Source organism: Staurois parvus, unplaced genomic scaffold, assembly GCF_062004578.1.
Source record: "Staurois parvus isolate SC_StPar_1 unplaced genomic scaffold, SC_StPar_1.0 ptg000011l, whole genome shotgun sequence".
NCBI lineage: Eukaryota > Metazoa > Chordata > Amphibia > Anura > Ranidae > Staurois > Staurois parvus.
The window spans coordinates 32,720,091-32,739,015 of record NW_028317807.1 but is presented as its reverse complement, the minus strand read 5'-3'; the positions used below and the strand labels follow the sequence as shown (position 1 = coordinate 32,739,015).

General features: G+C 38.8%; 1 protein-coding gene across 1 annotated transcript in view; it reads right to left on the bottom strand.

Annotated features, from left to right (window-relative positions):
- Nucleotides 1-18,925, bottom strand: part of SPAG16 (sperm associated antigen 16) — a 1,274,471-nt gene that overhangs the window by 568,915 nt on the left and 686,631 nt on the right. The window contains exon 12 of the mRNA XM_089672306.1: nucleotides 10,552-10,737. Coding sequence (XP_089528432.1) covers nucleotides 10,552-10,737 — 186 coding nt within the window. The remainder of the gene's footprint in view (nucleotides 1-10,551; nucleotides 10,738-18,925) is intronic.

Below are 18,925 nucleotides of genomic sequence, written 5' to 3'. Positions count from 1 at the left end.
CTGATGTGTGTTTAAACATGTATTATTAAAATTGTCGTCATGCACTGTTCCACATTATACAGCTGGAACCTTTACAAACTTAGCAGACAATAAAGAGCTATTAAATCAGAGCATTATCACTGTATATGCCAGGACAGATATCATAGCAACAGCAGAAATTTAGTATAATTTAAACCTTATGCATATTCTAGTTTAGTTTAGCGGTGGATAGACTTCATTTAAATATTTTTTGTAAAGTCTCATGCAGTTGCCATAGAAAGCCTAAGGAAGTCTAAGCAGTACATTCAAAGCAAGTGTTTTGCCTTGTAAATATTTACTGTACTATAGCAGTAAATATTCTTAGGTAGTATAACAGGCTGCTCTGGACAGTCACACTGCTTGATCAAAGTTTAATGTGCATGCTTCAAGAGGGTTTAAATTTAGCTAAAGAACACATCTGATCATTTCAGAAGAAGAAAGACTGGATTTGTATGAGCAATCTGTTGTTCTTTGTGCACAGCAAGGTAATGCTATCATCAAAAGGTACCCAAGGGGGCAGGTACTTAGGTCCTGATGAGGGTACAGTGGATAATGCTATCATATTGTCCTTCCTGCAGCAAATCACTATCACATCAACTTTGAAGAAAAGATGACAGCCATTAACGGTATAGATGTGGTTACAGATTTCTTGTGGTAAAATAAACCATGCATGTGTTTCTATGTCCTTTACTACAGTGCAGCAGTTATACAAACTTAACTGAAATATATATTGTGTATGTGTGTGTATATAATATATATATATATATATATATATATATATATATATACATACATACATACACACACACACACACACACACACACACTATATTGCCAAAGGTATTGGGGCACCTCTCCAAAACATTGAATTAGAGTGTTTCAATCACCTCCATGGCAACAGGTGTATTAAATTAAGCACCTAGGCATGCAGACTGCTTCTTTGTGAAAGAATGGGTTGCTCTCAGGAGCTCAGTGAATTCAAGAGTGGTACTGTGATAGGTTGCCACCTGTGCAATAAGGCCATTCATGAAATTTCCTTACTACTAAATATTCCATGCTCAATTGTTATTGGTATTATAACAAAGTGGAAGCAACTGGGAACAACAAAAACTCAGCCATGAAGTGGGAGGCCACGTAAAATGATGTGGGGTCAGTGTATGCTGAAGTGCATAGTGCTCAGAAGTCACCTATTGTCTACAAAGTCAATAGCCAAAGACCTTTAAACTTTGTGTGTCCTTTAGATTAGCACAACAGCAGTGTGTAGAGAGCTTCATGGAATGGGTTTCAATGGCCAAGCAGCTGCATCCAAGCCTTACATCACTAAGTGCAATGCAAAGAGTCGGATGCAGTGGTGTAAAGCAAGCTCCCCCTGGACTCTAGAGCAGTGGAGGTGTGTTCTTTGGAGTGACAAATCACACTTCTCTGTCTGGAAATCAGATGGACGTGTCTGCGTTTGGCATTTGCCAGGAGAATGGTACTTGTCTGACTGCATTGTGCCAAGTGAAAAGTTTGGTGGAGGGGGCATTATGTTGTGGGGTTGTTTTTCAGGGGTTGGGCTTGACCCCTTACAGTGAAGGGAACTCTTAAGGCATCAGCATACCAAAACATTTTGGACAATTTCATGCTTCCAACTTTGTGGGAACAGTTTGGGGATAGCCCCTTCCTGTTCCAACATGATTGCACAACAGTGCGCAAAGCAAGGTCCATAAAAACATGGATAAGCGAGTTTGGGGTGCAGGAACTTGATTGGCCTGCACAGAGTCCTGATCTCAACCTGATAGAACACCTTTGGGATGAATTAAAGCAGAGACTGCGAGCCAGGTCTTCTCGTTCGACATCAGTGCCTGACCTCACAAATGTGCTTCTAGAAGAATGTTCAAACATTCCCATAGACACAATCCTAAACTTTGTGGACAGCCCTCCCAGAAGAGTTGAAGCTGTTATAGCTGCAAAGGGTGGGCCAACTCAATGTTGAACCCTACAGACTAAGACTGGGATACCATTAAAGTTCATTTGCGTGAAAAGGCAGGCGTCCCAATACTTTTGGCAATATAGTGTATATAACCTGGATGGATTTGTATTCTGCTTTTTGAAAGCATTTACAGTGTACATTTTCTAGGTTTGTGTATAGGGAAGTACATAATTTCAAAACGTACAATATGTATAAAAAAGTGAAGAACGGAAGTGTCAGAGTGTTGCCACAGTTGCCCAGCAACCACTCCAAATTTAAAATTTTCTATCAAGAAAATGAAAGAATGGCTCTGCTTGGTTGCAAAGTAAGACTGGCTTATAGAAAATGATTTATGACAGCTGGATAAAAATTAAAAATAAGACTGATATCCATAGTGACTAATCAGGTTACATAGTAAAGTATAAAGTCTAATCAGCTACTATGGTTTATTCTTTTTGGTAACTTGGTGGAGTGCATGGAGTAAAAAGATCATACAATACAAAATCATTAAATATACTGTAAGTAATAATGTAGTAAACTCAGCTTACTTGGTAACATAAATATGTTAACTATAATAAAAAAAAGAGTCACTTTAATAAAAAATAATGTGGTTAGATGAAGTTAAAATCTGCAGACATTGGACGGGGAGGAGAATTAATTTCAAACATCCAGTAAGGAGAAGATTAATTTAAAGCCCGTTGATGATAAAGCTCACCCATTCAGCAGAGAAAAAAAACTTTTGTGGAGCCATTTTACACTTATCCAAGTTCTCCATTCATGCCTTTTGACAGCCTTGCTTCCAACAACTGGTTAATCCAGTCTGCAACCTGTGCCCATTGACCAGAAACTTCTTAGTAACACCAAAATGCCGCCGCAGTCTTCTGTATGCTGGAATTACCCCATCATTGGACAACCAAAAGCAAGTATCTACATCACTAATGCAGTGACATGGACATCCAAAGAATCTCTTACTCTGCAGGGAAGAATATACTGTAAGACTTGGGATCCGACATGCCACATGACCATTGTTTTAGGTTAAGTATTCTTGCATTTTACGCTATGTCCAGAGTTTAGCTTGGGAGATTGAAGTGAACATTGAAGTTTTATTAGATTTTATGTGTTAATTCCATTATTAGTGAAAGTGAGGTTAACTATCTGCTTGAGATGTGAGGTTATAACTTGCGATTCTACAAATATTGGATGCTTGTAAGCATAGCCGGGATCTTTTCTTATAAAATTACAATGAGATTCTTTACAGCACATCTCTGTCTTTGGTTTCTGTAGCGGTAAATTGGGTAAGAAAAAAAAAGCCTGTGGTCCTCTTTGATGCTTTTGATCAAAGATAGACAAATATATTCAAAATTCAGAATGGGTTATGAATGGGCAAATTTTAGAAGTCAAAGAACACATTCTCCCATTAATGAAGAGGCGTGTGAAACTTTAGCAACCACCTATTAATTCAGACGCTGTGATGACTACCAGTCTCATAAAATGTGTTCATCAATTCAATAGAAAGAATCTTCACTTTTTATACTGTACATTTTACTTTAGTTTCAATTTGAGGGTCTGTCTGACTGGACTCGTTTAGCAGAAGTTTCTATTGTATAGTCCTGATGGCACCATTCCCTCCCTGGCATTCAACAGTAAAATTCAATAGCATCGAGGGAGAGACCTACCCTTGACTTGGATAGAAGTCATGTTCCTGTTGTAGTCTGCTCCTCTCAGGAAAAATGAATCTGATTTGTAGATGCATGCAGGTACAGTACTTTAGTTATAATTTCATCTGAACATGGCAAGTCCACTTTAAGACTGAGGAAAGTGTCCCAAAGCAAAGATATAGAAAAGAGTAAAGGCTGCTATGTCAAAGCCAGCAGGTCTTGCAGTCCTTGTTTATGTAAGCACATTAACAAAAGATGCAAATTCTGCACTATGTTCCTGTGTGCTTTGGACCATTGTATATAATTCACTTCTACTGCAATGAGGATCACAAGAACTGCTCGAAAGTGCACCAATAACTAATGTTACCTTTCAAGTGTACATAGCCTGATCCTAAATGGTGCACATTGTACAGATGTTGATTCATAAGTCCTATTTCATATAGAAAAAAATTAGCTATGATTAGAATATTAACAAAATATGCAAGGAAGGAAATGATAAGGTTATTTTTGATTCCTAAAATTGTGTAATGTATGAGGTAATCTAAATTAAAGTGACCTCCAAAATTACCCCCATTAATGTTGGGATGTCTAATTGTGAATAAGTAACCTTCTTTTTGGCTTGGGTAAAGTAGTCTTGTGCTCAGGGCTCTTGGTTTAAGATCATAACAATGAATTAAACCAATGGCTACGCTTCTCATAATTGGAATTTGAATGAACAATAAAAATATATAACAGGGTAACCTTTAACAATGGCAATTTGCAACCATGACTTTGGCACACTAGCTATATTTTCTTCACTTGGTTAACTGCATTTTCATGGTATCAAAGAGGAACTTGTGGCAATATATATATATATAGGCTCAGAGGCATCTGCCTCAGAGAGACGGAAAATACTTTTGTTTGATGAGGTGTAGCACCAGGTAAGAGATCAATGGGACAGTCATAACTGTGATGAAGTTGTACAGTGTCACTCGACCCTTTAGAAGATAAATCCAGGAAGTTCTTATAACAAGGTGGCATCCATTCCTCTTGGCAGGCAGCTATCTGGATAGAACACTGTATGCAGGTTTCTACACACGGACCATGTCAAGGTGATCCTGAAGCCAAGTAAGGCCTAGAACCAAAAGGTGTAGATGGAGAATTAATGACAAAAAAATAAATCTTTTCTCAGTGTGAAGGACCAAATTGTAGCTGGAAAGGGTTAATGGCCTCTAGCACTTGTTTTTTTGAAAAAGGCTGATTATCCACAGAAATCAGGCAGACAGGAGAGTCCAAAGCATGAGTTTTCAAAAACAAATGGCTGACAAAGAGTTTAATCAATAAAATTGCTGGTGGCTCTGGAATCCACAAAAGGCCAGTAGCTCATGAGATTCAGACCCATAGTGGTTATCAGCAGGGATCTTAATGACCATGTTTTTGTGAAGTTGAAAGCAGACCTAGGGTGACCTTTTAACAATTACCCAGAGCCCTGGAGTTAACCAGACATGTGGGACATTAGCAAAGAATATGACCCTTGAGGCCACGATCAAAAGTCACAAGTCACGATGGCATGTGCATTCCTGAGTGGATAAACGAGTGGAACCTAGCCGTATAGGTTCCTCCTCAGACATGACACTGTAGGGGGAGGAACTGAGTGTCAAGGAAGGCACAGATTTTGTTTCAGCTGTGCCAAGTTTCAGTCTCCTCTCCCACTGAAGGCAGTCAATTCTGATGGCCAATTTCATGGCATTCTCCTGAAGCTGGGTAGGGGTGGTTAACCAAAGCATCTTTAATCGTCCTTGATAGGACAATTCTGAATTGGCTACAGAGCGCTGCATCTTTCATCCATATTCCAGGGCCCACCTGAAAAACGCTGAACAATATTTTTCAGAATAGTCGGTCCCTTGCTGTAAGCTACACAAGGCCGTTTCAGCAGCAACATGAGCACAATCTGGGTTATCATATAGCAAGCCCACAGCTTCAAAGAAGTCACTTTCTGTTAGCAGGGCCAGATGGTTTGGTTCCAGACTAAATGCCCAAGGCCTTGGGGGGGGGGGGGGGGGGGTCACAGTAAAGAAATTGTGATTTGCATTCTCTGTGTTTCAGAGCAGTATGAGGATTGCTCTAACTTGAAATATCATTGGCAGCTGTTTTTAAAGTTACAGAACCCTCTACAGTCACCATAAAAACAATCAGGCAAAGGAATCTTTGATTTAGGTGGCAAAGTATTGGCAGTTGTAGTAAGAGAGGGAGAATGTAGTAAGCTGGGTTGCCAGTTCCTGAACTTGCAGGTGTAAACAGCCAAGTTCTTGAACAAGCATCTGATCTTGTGCAGCATTCCTTAGTTTGCCTTCCCCTTTAATTTTATGGCTCATAATAATGTCAAGTCAGATGTATAGAATACAGAAAAACAGTTCAGAAGTGCTACATATGCAGACAGTTCAATAACAGATAGCACATACCATGAGCAGGACTGTAGGTAAAGCAGGCTGGTTGGTACTTGCGGTGCACCACTACAGATGTCAGCAGGGCAGCATGGACTGGTGGAAGGATGGAGCAGGTCAGAGCAGGCCAAAAGTAACAGAGTCTGATAACACAAGAGGGTCAGGCAGAATCATAGTGTAGAAGAGCCAGATCACGTACGAGTAGACCAGAGTCCCAAATGGTGCAAAATCATAGTGGAGAGAGTTGGGTCAGAGAGAGCCAGGTCATACATGGTAATCCACAGAGTAAATATAAGCTTGGGTCAAGTAAGCAGACATCAGATAGTGTCCGCTATCACAAGCACTGGTGGTGTGTGTGAAACAGATGCTTTAAACATGGGCAGCAAGATGCTGGCAAATTACTGTTGTTTACAGGTGAAGGCTGTCTCAGGTAAGAAAGAAATGCAAGAATGTAGATTATGTAATCCTGCATTGTTTGCTTTGAACGCATAGAAGCAGCTAATGGATAAGTAAAGAATGTGTCACATGCAATCCTAGACAACACATCCTGAGACAAAACACTGGGTCCATTTGACAGTTTGGATCTGCTTTAATATCCTAATAAGATCTTAAATAGTATGAACACTTTGAGTGGGGGAGTTCTGTTGAATAACAAAGGTACCTCAAAATAGAGATGAAAAAAGAAACCGTCAGTTTACCCGTCTAAAAAAAACTTTGGTTTATGTATATTCTAGAGTGCATGATCTCTGGGTAAGGATTATGATTTAATATGTACCGGAGGCTTAATTTCTAAACAGTTTAGTATAATATAATCATTATCCTATGTTCAGTGCCAACTTCTATGGACCACAGAGTCTGGATTGTGAAAAAAAACAAAACAATAGGCACCCCTCCAAGCTCATGGGATGTGGAAGCAATCTTTTGCCATACCATCCTATAAAAACATTATAAAGGATAACCTACAATTTTTTAATTTTTATAGGAGAATTCTTCTCCCATGCTAAGTGGAGCCCAAAAGTGGATTATTCTCCCTGACCAGCTGCAGAAAGAACTCAAGTATCAGCCATGACCAGCAGCTAACATCTTTTTTCTTATATGCTCCAGAGGCTGTAACTTCTATTTTCACTGTTGTGTTGATAATTGTGCCACCAAGAGTAATTTAGCATGAAAGCAATTGTGCCACATCTCAAACCTACCTTCTTTTGCATGCAAACCTGAAAGTTCCCCTACCAATGTCTATACTGCTACAAAAGCTACAAACGTCTTAATTGCAGCTTCCCCTAATCTGTTTGCAAACATTGTCCAAATCACTTATCGTTCTCTGCATCCCTATAGAACACCTTTCTACAGACTTTTCAAAATGCACTCTGACACAACTCTTCTCACCCTGCCCACAGAAGCTTCTCTTGCAGGTCTTCCTAAGCTATCCACACATGTGCCCTATAAAAATGTGTGAGACGTCATTATAGATAACCTTGCCCCTTCTGGCCATATTCATTTCCCAAATTGTCCTCTCTTTACCTGTTCTACAATCTGCTGCCAATCTACCTCCTTTCTAACCCTTCCTCCTATACACAATCTGTGCCCTCTCTACCCATCCCTCCTTAGCCTCAGTTGATGCTGAGCTCCCACTCTGCATCTTCTTCCAGTAGAATATTTTCTACTGATGCCCTCCACTGCTAGTAAACAATTATCTCCCACTCTGCCTCTGCTAAACCCTTGTCGATGACCCTCTGCCCCTCCCTTCACCCATGCTGGGAACCTGCTCTACCTCCTGATATTCCATGGTGAGCTGCCACTCTTCTCTCCCTTACAGTCTCTGCCATGGTCAGTTTCATTCTGCCTCCTCTGTACCTGCCTGTCCTGCAATCAGTTGTCATTATATCTCCTTCTTGACATCCAAAATCAACTGCCAATATGAACTTTTTTCTCCCCACTGTCCATGTGGATCTCTGTTTGACCTGATTGTTGGACCTAGAATAAAGTATTCACAAAAAAGCACACATTTACTAGTTTATTATAATTTACAAGGTTAGCCTATCTGGAGATTACCCACATAAACCATGCAATACATACAAAACTTTGCAGTTGCTCATCAGAAGCAATGCTCTGCATGACATAACCCTATTGTACAAAACAGAATAACTTTCTGTGTTCTCATACAACAGCAGTGTATATAGCTATATAGATGTACTGTATAAACTCACACTACTGATCTCTGAGGGTAACCTGTTTCCCTTTCAGCAGATTTAAACTTTGTCACTAATGCATTATGGAGCAGCCCTGCCAAGAAATGGTATATTTGTTGTAAGGGAACTCTGCACGTTATCATACCATGAAATGAGCTGCTTGATGAAATACGACATTCTTTTCAGCTACTGAGGAGAGAGATTACACTCGCTAAGGCATTTATTTAGTGGCTATTTCTTATTTACTGTTTATCACAGCCTGTTGGAAGAGAGACAGTTGCTGGTATGGCTGTGATATGCTGCTACGCACCTTTGGTATTTTAAAGTTTTATTATGTTTTCCCACAATCTTGCATTTGATGGATGACACTTACAAGCTCTCTTCTGAACGTCTTACTGAGAAGGAGGCAGGAAGAGAAAAAGGTCATTGTGGATTTGAGCCATTTTAACCTTTGCTGTCAGAAAGCATGACACAGACTTGCTACTTATGATTGAGGCAGCAGATGTGTCATCCTCAAGAGAGGAAAAGGGCCATTGGGATTTCAAATCGGGCATATTATGACCAATTAAACTAAGAGGCCGTGGTACTGTCCTGTAACCATGGCTTGTAGTGACAGTATCAGACTTATAAAGGAATAACAGGCCAATAAAAAATTCCTTTCAATAACTGTAAAAGCAGAGGCATTGAGAGATGTGTGACCTTGAACAAGTCTGTCTATATTCATGTAGACTTCATAATATTACCTACTGTGACAGTGCGAGGCCTTGCCACTGTGAAAATGGTTGTAGAAAAGACACAGGGTTTACAAGCATACAAAGTGTGGGACTCTGGAGTATCGATTGTGTGGAGAAGACTGTTTTTACAGCTTCCTCTAGATTTTGGTATTTCCAGATTGGGCTCCAAATTTGGGAGATTTCAAAGTGCTTTGGGAGGGAAGAAATCTCCAACCCAGTGTCCAGGTCTTGCCAAAGACCAGCTGGGAATGTTTCCAGGTGCATACACACATTAATATGGCCCTGTTGCCAGACCATTCATTTTAATAATAATCGTCCCATAAGGTTATATGCATATTTAAGTATTTTATGCATGTTGTTTACCTGTGTAGAGATCGAAAAGCCCTAAGACTGCTGCTGGGTGCCACCATCTTCAAAATGATGTCAGCAGCCCAGTAGACCCAGAACTGTCACATAAAAAGGTAGGAAGGTGAGCAAATGTGCAGAGAAGCCATGTCAGCACAGATGGTAATTGGATACCCCAAAAAAGGAGGAGACTATTACATTGCTGGAGGGAATGGGAACCGTGGCTGTGCTAGAAATTTGACTCTTCCTGAGGAAGTCAAGTTTGCTAGCAAGTTCAAAAGGCTCGCTGCAAGGGAATACAAAATCATTTATGGAAAGGAAAAAATGTGTAACTAAACATTTAGAATATTTTATTATTTTATGCTTTTACCTGTTATTTTTTTTTAAGTTGGTGACATGGTCTCTTTAAATACCCTTGTCATTTTCAGCCAGAAACATGCTTTATGACACAATACAGTGAACAAGTAATAGTGGAGATGTAGTAGACAATTACATTCAAAACAAAGCTATTAACATAAAAAAACTGAAATAAAAAGGTACAAATAAATCCTTTTTTTGTAACACATTGAATAAAACAACAACCATCCGTTGTTCTGAGTTAGAAAAACATATGGAGCTTCACAAATGAAACGCAGACTGAGACAGTTACATAAAATATGTTTTCAGCAGTGTTTCAGTGTTGGTCCTAATCAAGCTGGCAAATGTCTGCTTGTTTACTGAATATATGTAGGCAGAAAGTGGCTTGAAAAAGTGATCCTAGACAAACGACCTCTAAAAATAGTACAATTAGGATCCTGTTTAATAGGATATGGAAAGAAATAAAAAATAAATATCAAAGCGCAGTGGCAAGAAAAAAAGTCACCTTTGTAGTTCAATGAAAAAAAGTTTTCTATCAAGTAGCTAAACATTCAATAAGCCAACACATTCTAATCTACATTTGAAAGTTTCTCTGTAAAAAGTTGTGTTTTATTAAAAATTCAGCCAGCTTTTAATAAATTCATGGGAAACGTATTCTTTTTAAGTACAGATATGCTCTGTTCTAATGATGGGTGTTGTTGTGGAAGTGTCAGTGACTCCCAATGAGCACCTGCTGTGCTGCACATTCCATCAGTAACCCATAACAAAATGTTTTCATCTTTTGCTAGCTTGTGGCAGTCAATGCCTCTTTAAATGGAAGACTATCCATACAATAATAAAACAATGAATAATGTACAACAGAAAAGTATAACATACCTGTTAAGATCCCATATCTTGCTGTTGTTATCCAAGGAACAGGAAGCTAGGAAGTCGCCACATGTATGCCAGGAGCAGCCCCACACTGCATGTGTATGCCCTTCCAATGTCAGGATACACTCTGACTTAGCAAAGTCCCATATCCGAACAGTTGTGTCACCTGAACACGTTGCTAGCTTGGTGCCACTAATACGGAAACAGGGAAAAATTGATAAATGTTACTGATTATTATCTGATGGAATCACTTACATGTCGAATGAAAATTAAATTGACCATGCACTACATTATTTTTTTACCTTTACTAAATATTTTTACATTGTATATTGATTTTGTTTTGTTCTAAAAATATAAAATGTTCTTAAAAATGCCTTGTTCATCAATCTTCTCAATACAGGTACAGACCTAGAAGCAGACCAAAATATTTTCTTGCTACCCAGCCTTCCCAAAAAGAGAAACGCAAGACTTTTTTCTATCAGGAATGTGGGGGAATGCAGTTCTGGCAACTACAGCACTGAATGTATTAAATAGCAAGAGGTGCTGGGACTTGTTGGAGGATTTATTATCACTGGGGAAGGGGAATCTATTGTTGCAGGGAGGACTATTGTTGCTAGTGGGGAATCCATTGCTGCTGGGGGGTCAATTGTTACTGGGATGGATTTACTGTCGAAGGAGGGGTTTATTGTTGCTGACTGTCCGAGGGTCTATTGATGCTGGCTGCTGTGAGACCTACCTTCCTGGCAGGGGTCTGTTGTTGCTGGGGTGGATCTATTATTGCTGGGGGCATCTATTGTTGCTGGGGGGTAGGGTCTATTGTTGCTGGCTGCAGAGGATCTATTTTACTGCTTTTCTTGTTATCATTAACAAATTCCATTCAAATTTTTCTTAGCACCATAAAAGGATACTTGGATCTGTATTCTTTAAAAGGGTGGTACTGGAAGGTAGATAGCGAGTGGAACCGAGGGGTGGTACTCGGACGTTAGTGGGGGTTAATTTGGAAGGGGGGGGGGGGAGTACCTGCATCTATTCTCTGAGAAAAAACCCTGGAGAGAAGCACTACTATTGTGAGAAACCATTGACTTCTTATAAAATGTTGTGCATGTATCAGGCTTAGGCATAACAAATAATGTACTGAACTATAGATATACATGGCTTTTATTCTATACATCTCAGAAGACTGCATGTTGTAAATACTGCTCCAGCCTTGGCCAGACAGGAACTGAGAAGACAGATTACTCTGCAATTTCCCCACAGCCCTGTAGTACATGAAGGGCATCAAACTGTATGTCAAGGCAAAGTAAGAAAATATTGTAATAGATCACTGCAATACATGCACATTTCTCCGTGTACTATCCCTCTAAAGACCCTTCCAGTACAGAAAAACACCAGTTGATATCACATAGATGTACTCATTTCCTAATTTATTGTGGACTAAAAACACAGCATTTGTATGAAGTGAATGAGGTCAGCCCTGCCCAGTTGTCTTTTGCTAAACCACTAAATCCCTCCTGCTTCCCACATTTCCACAGCATTGGGGCTAGATGTTCTGTAATCCAAGATAACAAGTGGACGGATCAATAAGTCTCCTGGCGATAACACAGGACAAGCACACTAGACAGTTCTGGGTTTGACATAATCAAAAGGTAATTTTTGCATGAAAAGGTATAGCAGAGCACTTTCAATAATAACAGACCAAAAGAGGGAAAATAAAAATGAGTTCATTGTTAGGGTTCCAATATACTTTAACCACTTGCCCTCCAGAAGATATACCCCCCCCCCCCCCTTCATGACCAGGCCATTTTTTGTGATATGACACTGCGTTACTTTAACTGACAATTGAGTGGTCATCCAATGCTGTACATAAATTAAATTTATGTAATTTTGTTTCCCACAAATAGAGCTTTCTTTTGGCGGTGTTTGACCACCTCTGCATTTTTAATTTTTTTGCGCTGTAAACAAAAAAACATAAAATTTTAGACTTTTTGCTATAAAACATAATCAATAAAAAAATAAAAAAAAATAAAATGTCTTCATAAATTTAGGCCAAAATGTATTCTGGTATGTCTTTGGTAAAAACAAAATCCCAATATGTGTATATTATTTGGATTACGTAAAAGTTATAGCATCTACAAATGGCGGTTTATATACTAAAATTTTTATATAATTTATTTTTATACTAGTAAAGGCGGCGATCAGCGACTTATAGCAGAACTGCAGCAGGCATTCTGACACTAATTGACACTGAGTAGGAACTGATGAACTGCCACTGACATCTCCAGTGACACTAATACAGTGATCAGTGCTAATGAAAAGCACTGAGCACTGTATTAATGACACTGGGCAGGAAGGGGTTAACATCTAGGGCGATCAAAGGGTTAATGGTGTGCTGTTTTGTGAATACTGTGTGCTATTTTACTGGAGGACGTGCTGCTTTCTATCTCTCTGCTTTAGCATGTCCCTGCTGACAGGAGAGAGACCTGTGTTGTTTGCACACAGATCTCTCCCCTGTCAGCATCTCTGTTGATCACCGAGTCCCAGCCATGAATCGCTGACATGGACCCGGTGATTGACATCTCCGGAAGCCAATGCCAACATGAGCAGGACGGTGTGTGCTCCCAACTCAGAAATGCAAAATCACATATATATACATGATTTTGGACAGCATGGCTGCTCTGTACCAGTATATCTGCTATAGAGCAGTTCTTAAATGGTTAATCTTAGGCCACACAGCATTTATATTTTTTCTCAGGATAGGATTGTTTACTCAACCCCCAACCTTTACTGTAAGACCACTGTGTCAAGGTTTCAGGGTCATCATCCCAAACCTTCCTTGTTGGGTGGCCCAACTGTTATGCAACCTTTGCTATAGCTCTCAGGATCACCGAACCAAACAAACTCCTCGAGCACATCAAAGTTAGGATATCTTTGGAGGTAGTGTTCTGTTTAAAATGCCATTTTATCCAATGCCAAACCTCCTTAGACCCAGTCTGTGCAGATAGTATGGCCATTTACTGATTTGGTACCATTCACGGTCAGCTTAACTCTTCAACAAGACAGAAGTTGAATCCAACACAATTTTACTTCAGATACATACACTGCAGAGGATGTTTTCCCAGTCTTTTGAAAAATAAGAAGACAATAGGGGAGATATACTAAAATTGGAGCACTAAAAATCTGGTGCAGCTGTGCATAGTAGCCAATCAGCTTCTAATGTAAGCTTGTTCAATTAAACTTTGACAATAATACCTAGAAACGGATTAGTTTCTATGCAGAGCTGCACCAGATTTTGTACGCTCCAGTTTTAGTAAATCTCCGCAAATTACATTTTAAACCTTGTCGCTGTGACAACTAAGGCTGACTAGGGGAACATGGAAGAAGTAGAGAGGATCCAGATAGAACTAAACTAAGTAACACTAATTAGGCATCATAGTGGCTAAGTGGCTAGCACGTCTGCCTGGCAGCACTAGGGTCAGTGGTTCAAATCCCAATCAGGGCACTACCTGCCTGGAGTTTGCATGTCCTCCCTGTGCTTGCATGGGTTTCCTCCCACACTCTAAAGGCATGATAGGTTAAATGGCTCCTATCTAAAATTGGCCTTAGTATATGAATGTGAGTTAGGGACCTTAGATTGTATGCTTCTTGAGGGTTAAGGGCTGATGTGAACAATACATGTAAAAGTGCTGCGTACATTGATGGTACTATATAAGTACAGTACCTGTAATAAATAAATAGGAGGGGAGAACACAGAGTGATACCAAATAGAGGGATAAACAAGTTATAGTGGCATTGAACAACCACTAGATGTCAGTACCAGAACATTAATAATGTAACAAAAGAAAAATACACCTTAGGTGGGAAACAGCAGGTAGGCCTGTAAGTTTACTGAAAAGGAAACTGATGAGAAGAGATGGTGAATAAAGGATTTTTGTTGGAGCTGCATTTAATTTTTAAACACGTTTACAAACCAAACATTGCTTGTGGAATAAAATTTGCCTCAATAAATTTTTGCCTAATCACTTTTTCAGAAAGGTTCATATATTCATCGACAAAGAAATTCAGATCAGTGCAATAAGAAAGACAGTGTGAATGGATGTCAGACAGAATCTCAGCCTCAAATCACAAAGGTAGGTATGAATTAATGACTTGAGGGGAAAAGAATGCACCTTTTAATTGGGAAATAGCAACCATATTTTGATTGTTTAATGTTTGTGTTCCTTGCAATATACACAGTCATAAAGAAACAGATTAATTTTAATGAGGATCTGTTTTCAGCTGTGATAGTATAAAATGCGGTACAAAAAGTACAATGTCAGATTAACTTAAGTAAAATAGAATATGAAATAGACTATAAAACTGTGTTCTTTCCTGTTGCGAGTGAACTTGATTTCATATCAAACTATTTTTGTTTCTATTTGACGTGTTTTATTGCAAAAGAAATGTTGATTCATTTAATTTACAGTGAAGCAGATGGCCATGGAAGCCAAGCATCTCTGCAACATTTATTTTAGCTGTAATGTGATTGTTCTGCCTCATTCTTCCGGGCAAAGCTGAACTCCCTAATAAATGTGTAGAAGCTGAAATGCTTTTGCGCACAAGCTCATCTCTGTATCATGAACACTGCAGTGCAAAAAAACCCCAAAACACAGGTTTATGTAAAGATTTTATTTCATGAAAGGTTGGAAGAGATAATATTCAGTTTGTTTGTTATTCTAATGATTACATCAAGATTTAGATATGGTATAGCCAAAAATTACAAGTGTCAAGCAAAATACAAAAAAATTACAATTTTACAAATTATTATTTGTTTCCTTGAAAGGGTAAAACTATACGGGTTGCTTTGGGCAATTTCTCCATGTTTGCACCAATTTTCTCTGAAATAGTGGTCATCAGCCCCTATGACTGTAAAATTTTTAAAGAAAAATTCCTGTCCACCTGGAAAGCATTGTTTTGATAGCAGCAATATACATTCCAAATCTTGAACCCTTATAAAATGTGACCTTTATTCAAGAGTTCTTAAAAGAGAAGTATGGCCAAACCTTTTTGGCCATCCTTTAGGTTACAGGAGTGCACTTACTACTACTAACTGCTATCACCTGATGTGGCAGAGCTGCTCCAAGCTGTGAAGGATCCCAACAATATTGTCGGGATCCAAATGGCTGCCTGATTGACAGCTGGTGATCAATTCTGGTCAGTAACTGCAAAGTAATTAAGACTTCTGTCTAAATAGTGTAATTTAGTTATACCTTCTTCTTCCATTAAAACATGCTGATCGAAAGCACAGATTTTCCACAGCAAAACAGTTGAAGTTTGTATTGCATCACAAGAGGTGAGATGCTCATAAAATAAAATCAAGCACCTAGGCAGGTAGACGGCTTCTACAAACATTTGTGAAAAAAATAGGTCACTCCCAGGAGCTCAGTGAATTCAAGTGTGATAGGTTGCCACCTGTGCAATAAGTCCATCCGTGAAATTTCCTTGCTACTAAAAATTCCACAGTCAACTGTTAGTGGTATTATAACAAAGTGGAAGCAACTCGGAAAAGCAGCAACTCTGCCATGAAGTGGTAGGCCATGTAAAATGACAGAGTGGGGTCAGCACCTGTGAAGTGCACAGTGTGCAGATGTCACCAACTGTCTGCAGAGTCAATTGCTAAAGACCTCCAAACTTCATGTGGTCTTCAGATTAGCAGAACAATAGTGCATAGAGAGCTTCAAAGAATGGGTTTCCATGGCCGAGCAGCTGCATCCAAGCCTTACATCACCAAGTGCCATGCAAAGTTTTGGATGCAGTGGTGTAAAGCACACCGCCACTGGACTCTAGAGCAGTGGAGACATGTTCTCTGGAGTGATGAATCATGCTTCTCTGTCTGGCAATCCAATGGGCATGTGGGGCAATATAGTGTATGTATGAATGGCAGTTAGAAGCATGGGTTCACTAGAAAAATAAGTTTGGTTTTGCAGAAAGCGTTGCTTTGTTCCTAAATTGTGTGTGTGTATATATATATATATATATATATATATATAATTACATTAAATTATAAGTTAAAACCCCTGTCTTTTTTTTCTGTGCCCAGCTGGGAATATTTCCTTCGGTTCTTGTTCTGGAGATACAACAGGAGGTAAGAAGATATCTCACCAAATAGAGGGAAGTTTTCATTTTTGACAGTTGCCACTGTAACAAGTGTTTTTATTGGAATATTTATCCTTACCCCTTGTTTTGGTAACACATTTTGGATTTGCAATGACCATAGAGAGGGCAACACTACCTAGGAACACAGACTACAAAACAAACTTAAAGTGGTCGATTGATGGCACTGCATCCTTGTAGTAATGATCTGTGACACTTTAATGCTTATGTTAATTTGTAAATATTAAATTTTTAGTGTCCCCATCTAGCATTTGGATGTTATCTAGGCAGCTTCGGAGCACTGAGGGGTTACTATAATCTTCTTGCGTTCTGCAAAACCAGTTGCTGATTGTTTCTCTGCTGATATAGAAAATGTATTATTTTCGCCAATTTTCTTTTCCTAAAGTGGGAACACTGTGTTATTAAACTAGGTTGCAATATTACCTCATGGTACTTATGCATTCTAGTATTATATAATGTATCATACTGCTTGCATGTGGTTTATCATCAGTGCCCAGATCCCCTGAAGAAGCTCCTTGCAATATCTTGCAATATGTGGTGGGACGCATCTCCTGCTGAATACTTACCTCACTGTTAGAGAATCTTCTTCATTCTCAATATTTCAGTGCTGATCTTTTGTGATTTTTATAAGATATGCACAAAAATATTATATATATATATATACATATATACACACACACACATACATACATACATACACACACTTTTTCCTATAAAGTGTTATGTTCTTTTTTAGGAAGTTTATGCGCCGTTGGAAGTCCCACTTTTTACTCTATAATTTTGAAACTGTACTATTTTCAGGTTAAAAATAACTGTCCTCACATCTCCATAGTCCCTGATGAAGGGAGCGATGCCTGGCCAAAACACACCGGTTTCTACACCCAATTGATGTTTATAATAATACTTAATTTCAGACTCAAACATTTCAGTGTGGCTCTTGAAGTTCAGATTCAATTACTGCCTCAACAATAAAAAAAAAAAAAAAACTTGAAAGAAGTTTAAACTTCTTCCTACTCTTTCCAAAAATAAAAAAACACATCCACTTTATCATAATTTGATTACGTTACATGTCCTTTGTAGAAGCATAATGTAATGTTAACTACATAAACCTTTAGTCTCTGCAGTGGGAAGTTTAATATTTGTAATTTTTGGAACTTGAATTCCAACACATTGACAAACTGTTTATGTACTAAGTTAACACATTACAAATTCAGCATTCAAAACAAGGGCATAACATATGCATCTACCCTACGTATACCTCAGAGTACAGTAAACGTGCTGCTAACTTAAACTTAGATGATAGAAATTATAATGTTCTACAATGTATTATATAGTATTTTGACAGTTGTAGTTTCTTCCATCACTGCTACAAGTAATTTCCAACTCCATTAAAAAACAATTGGTGTGGTTGCTTACATTAGACAACAAAAATGATAAACAGATGAAGTGCAAGAGAACTGGTTTGCTCTGAAGCTTGAATTCTTGAATGACTCAACAAACAAAAAGGACTGTATGAACAAAAGATAAAGGTTACCAACAATAAAACAATAAAAAGTCAGTTTACATGGTCCTTTATAACGGGGCTCAAAATTAGAATCTTTGACTTCTCAGACCAATTAAAGTGTTACTAAACCCAGGACCCAGCTGTCACTATATCTGGTCTCCCACAGTACACAGCACATGGAAATGCAATTATATTTGTAAATATAAACTGATAAATACCTTTTCTAATCAGCAGTTAGAGCAGTCTTGTGACTTCTATCAGTGTCCAGCAGAGCACTGCTTAAAGCTTACAGGGGTAGTTTTCATTTTCTCCAGATTGTCTATGAGGCTGCAGGACCCTTGACCTTCAGTCTGGACAGTGCTGATTTGCCCTTTGCTGATCACATGCACTCTCCCAACAAAACAACAACTAGCAATACACACCAAACTGAGCATATGCAGCTTGCCCCCAAGGCCCTGTGTTATCAGGAGATGGATTGGGGACAGCAGAAGAAGGGAAGGATCGGAGAAAACAGGATCAAACATCCTTTTTACACAATGCAGAGGATTAACCCCTTAGGTTCCACAGTGAGTATGACAAGCATGATTTACTGCATATACAGATTGATTTTACTGTTGTGGGTTTAGTAACATTTTAAGTCTTTAGAGCCATTATTTCAAGGCCTTAAAACTATCAGAAAAGGCAGAGATATGAATGGAAGTGAATGAATAAATGCATGAACAAAAG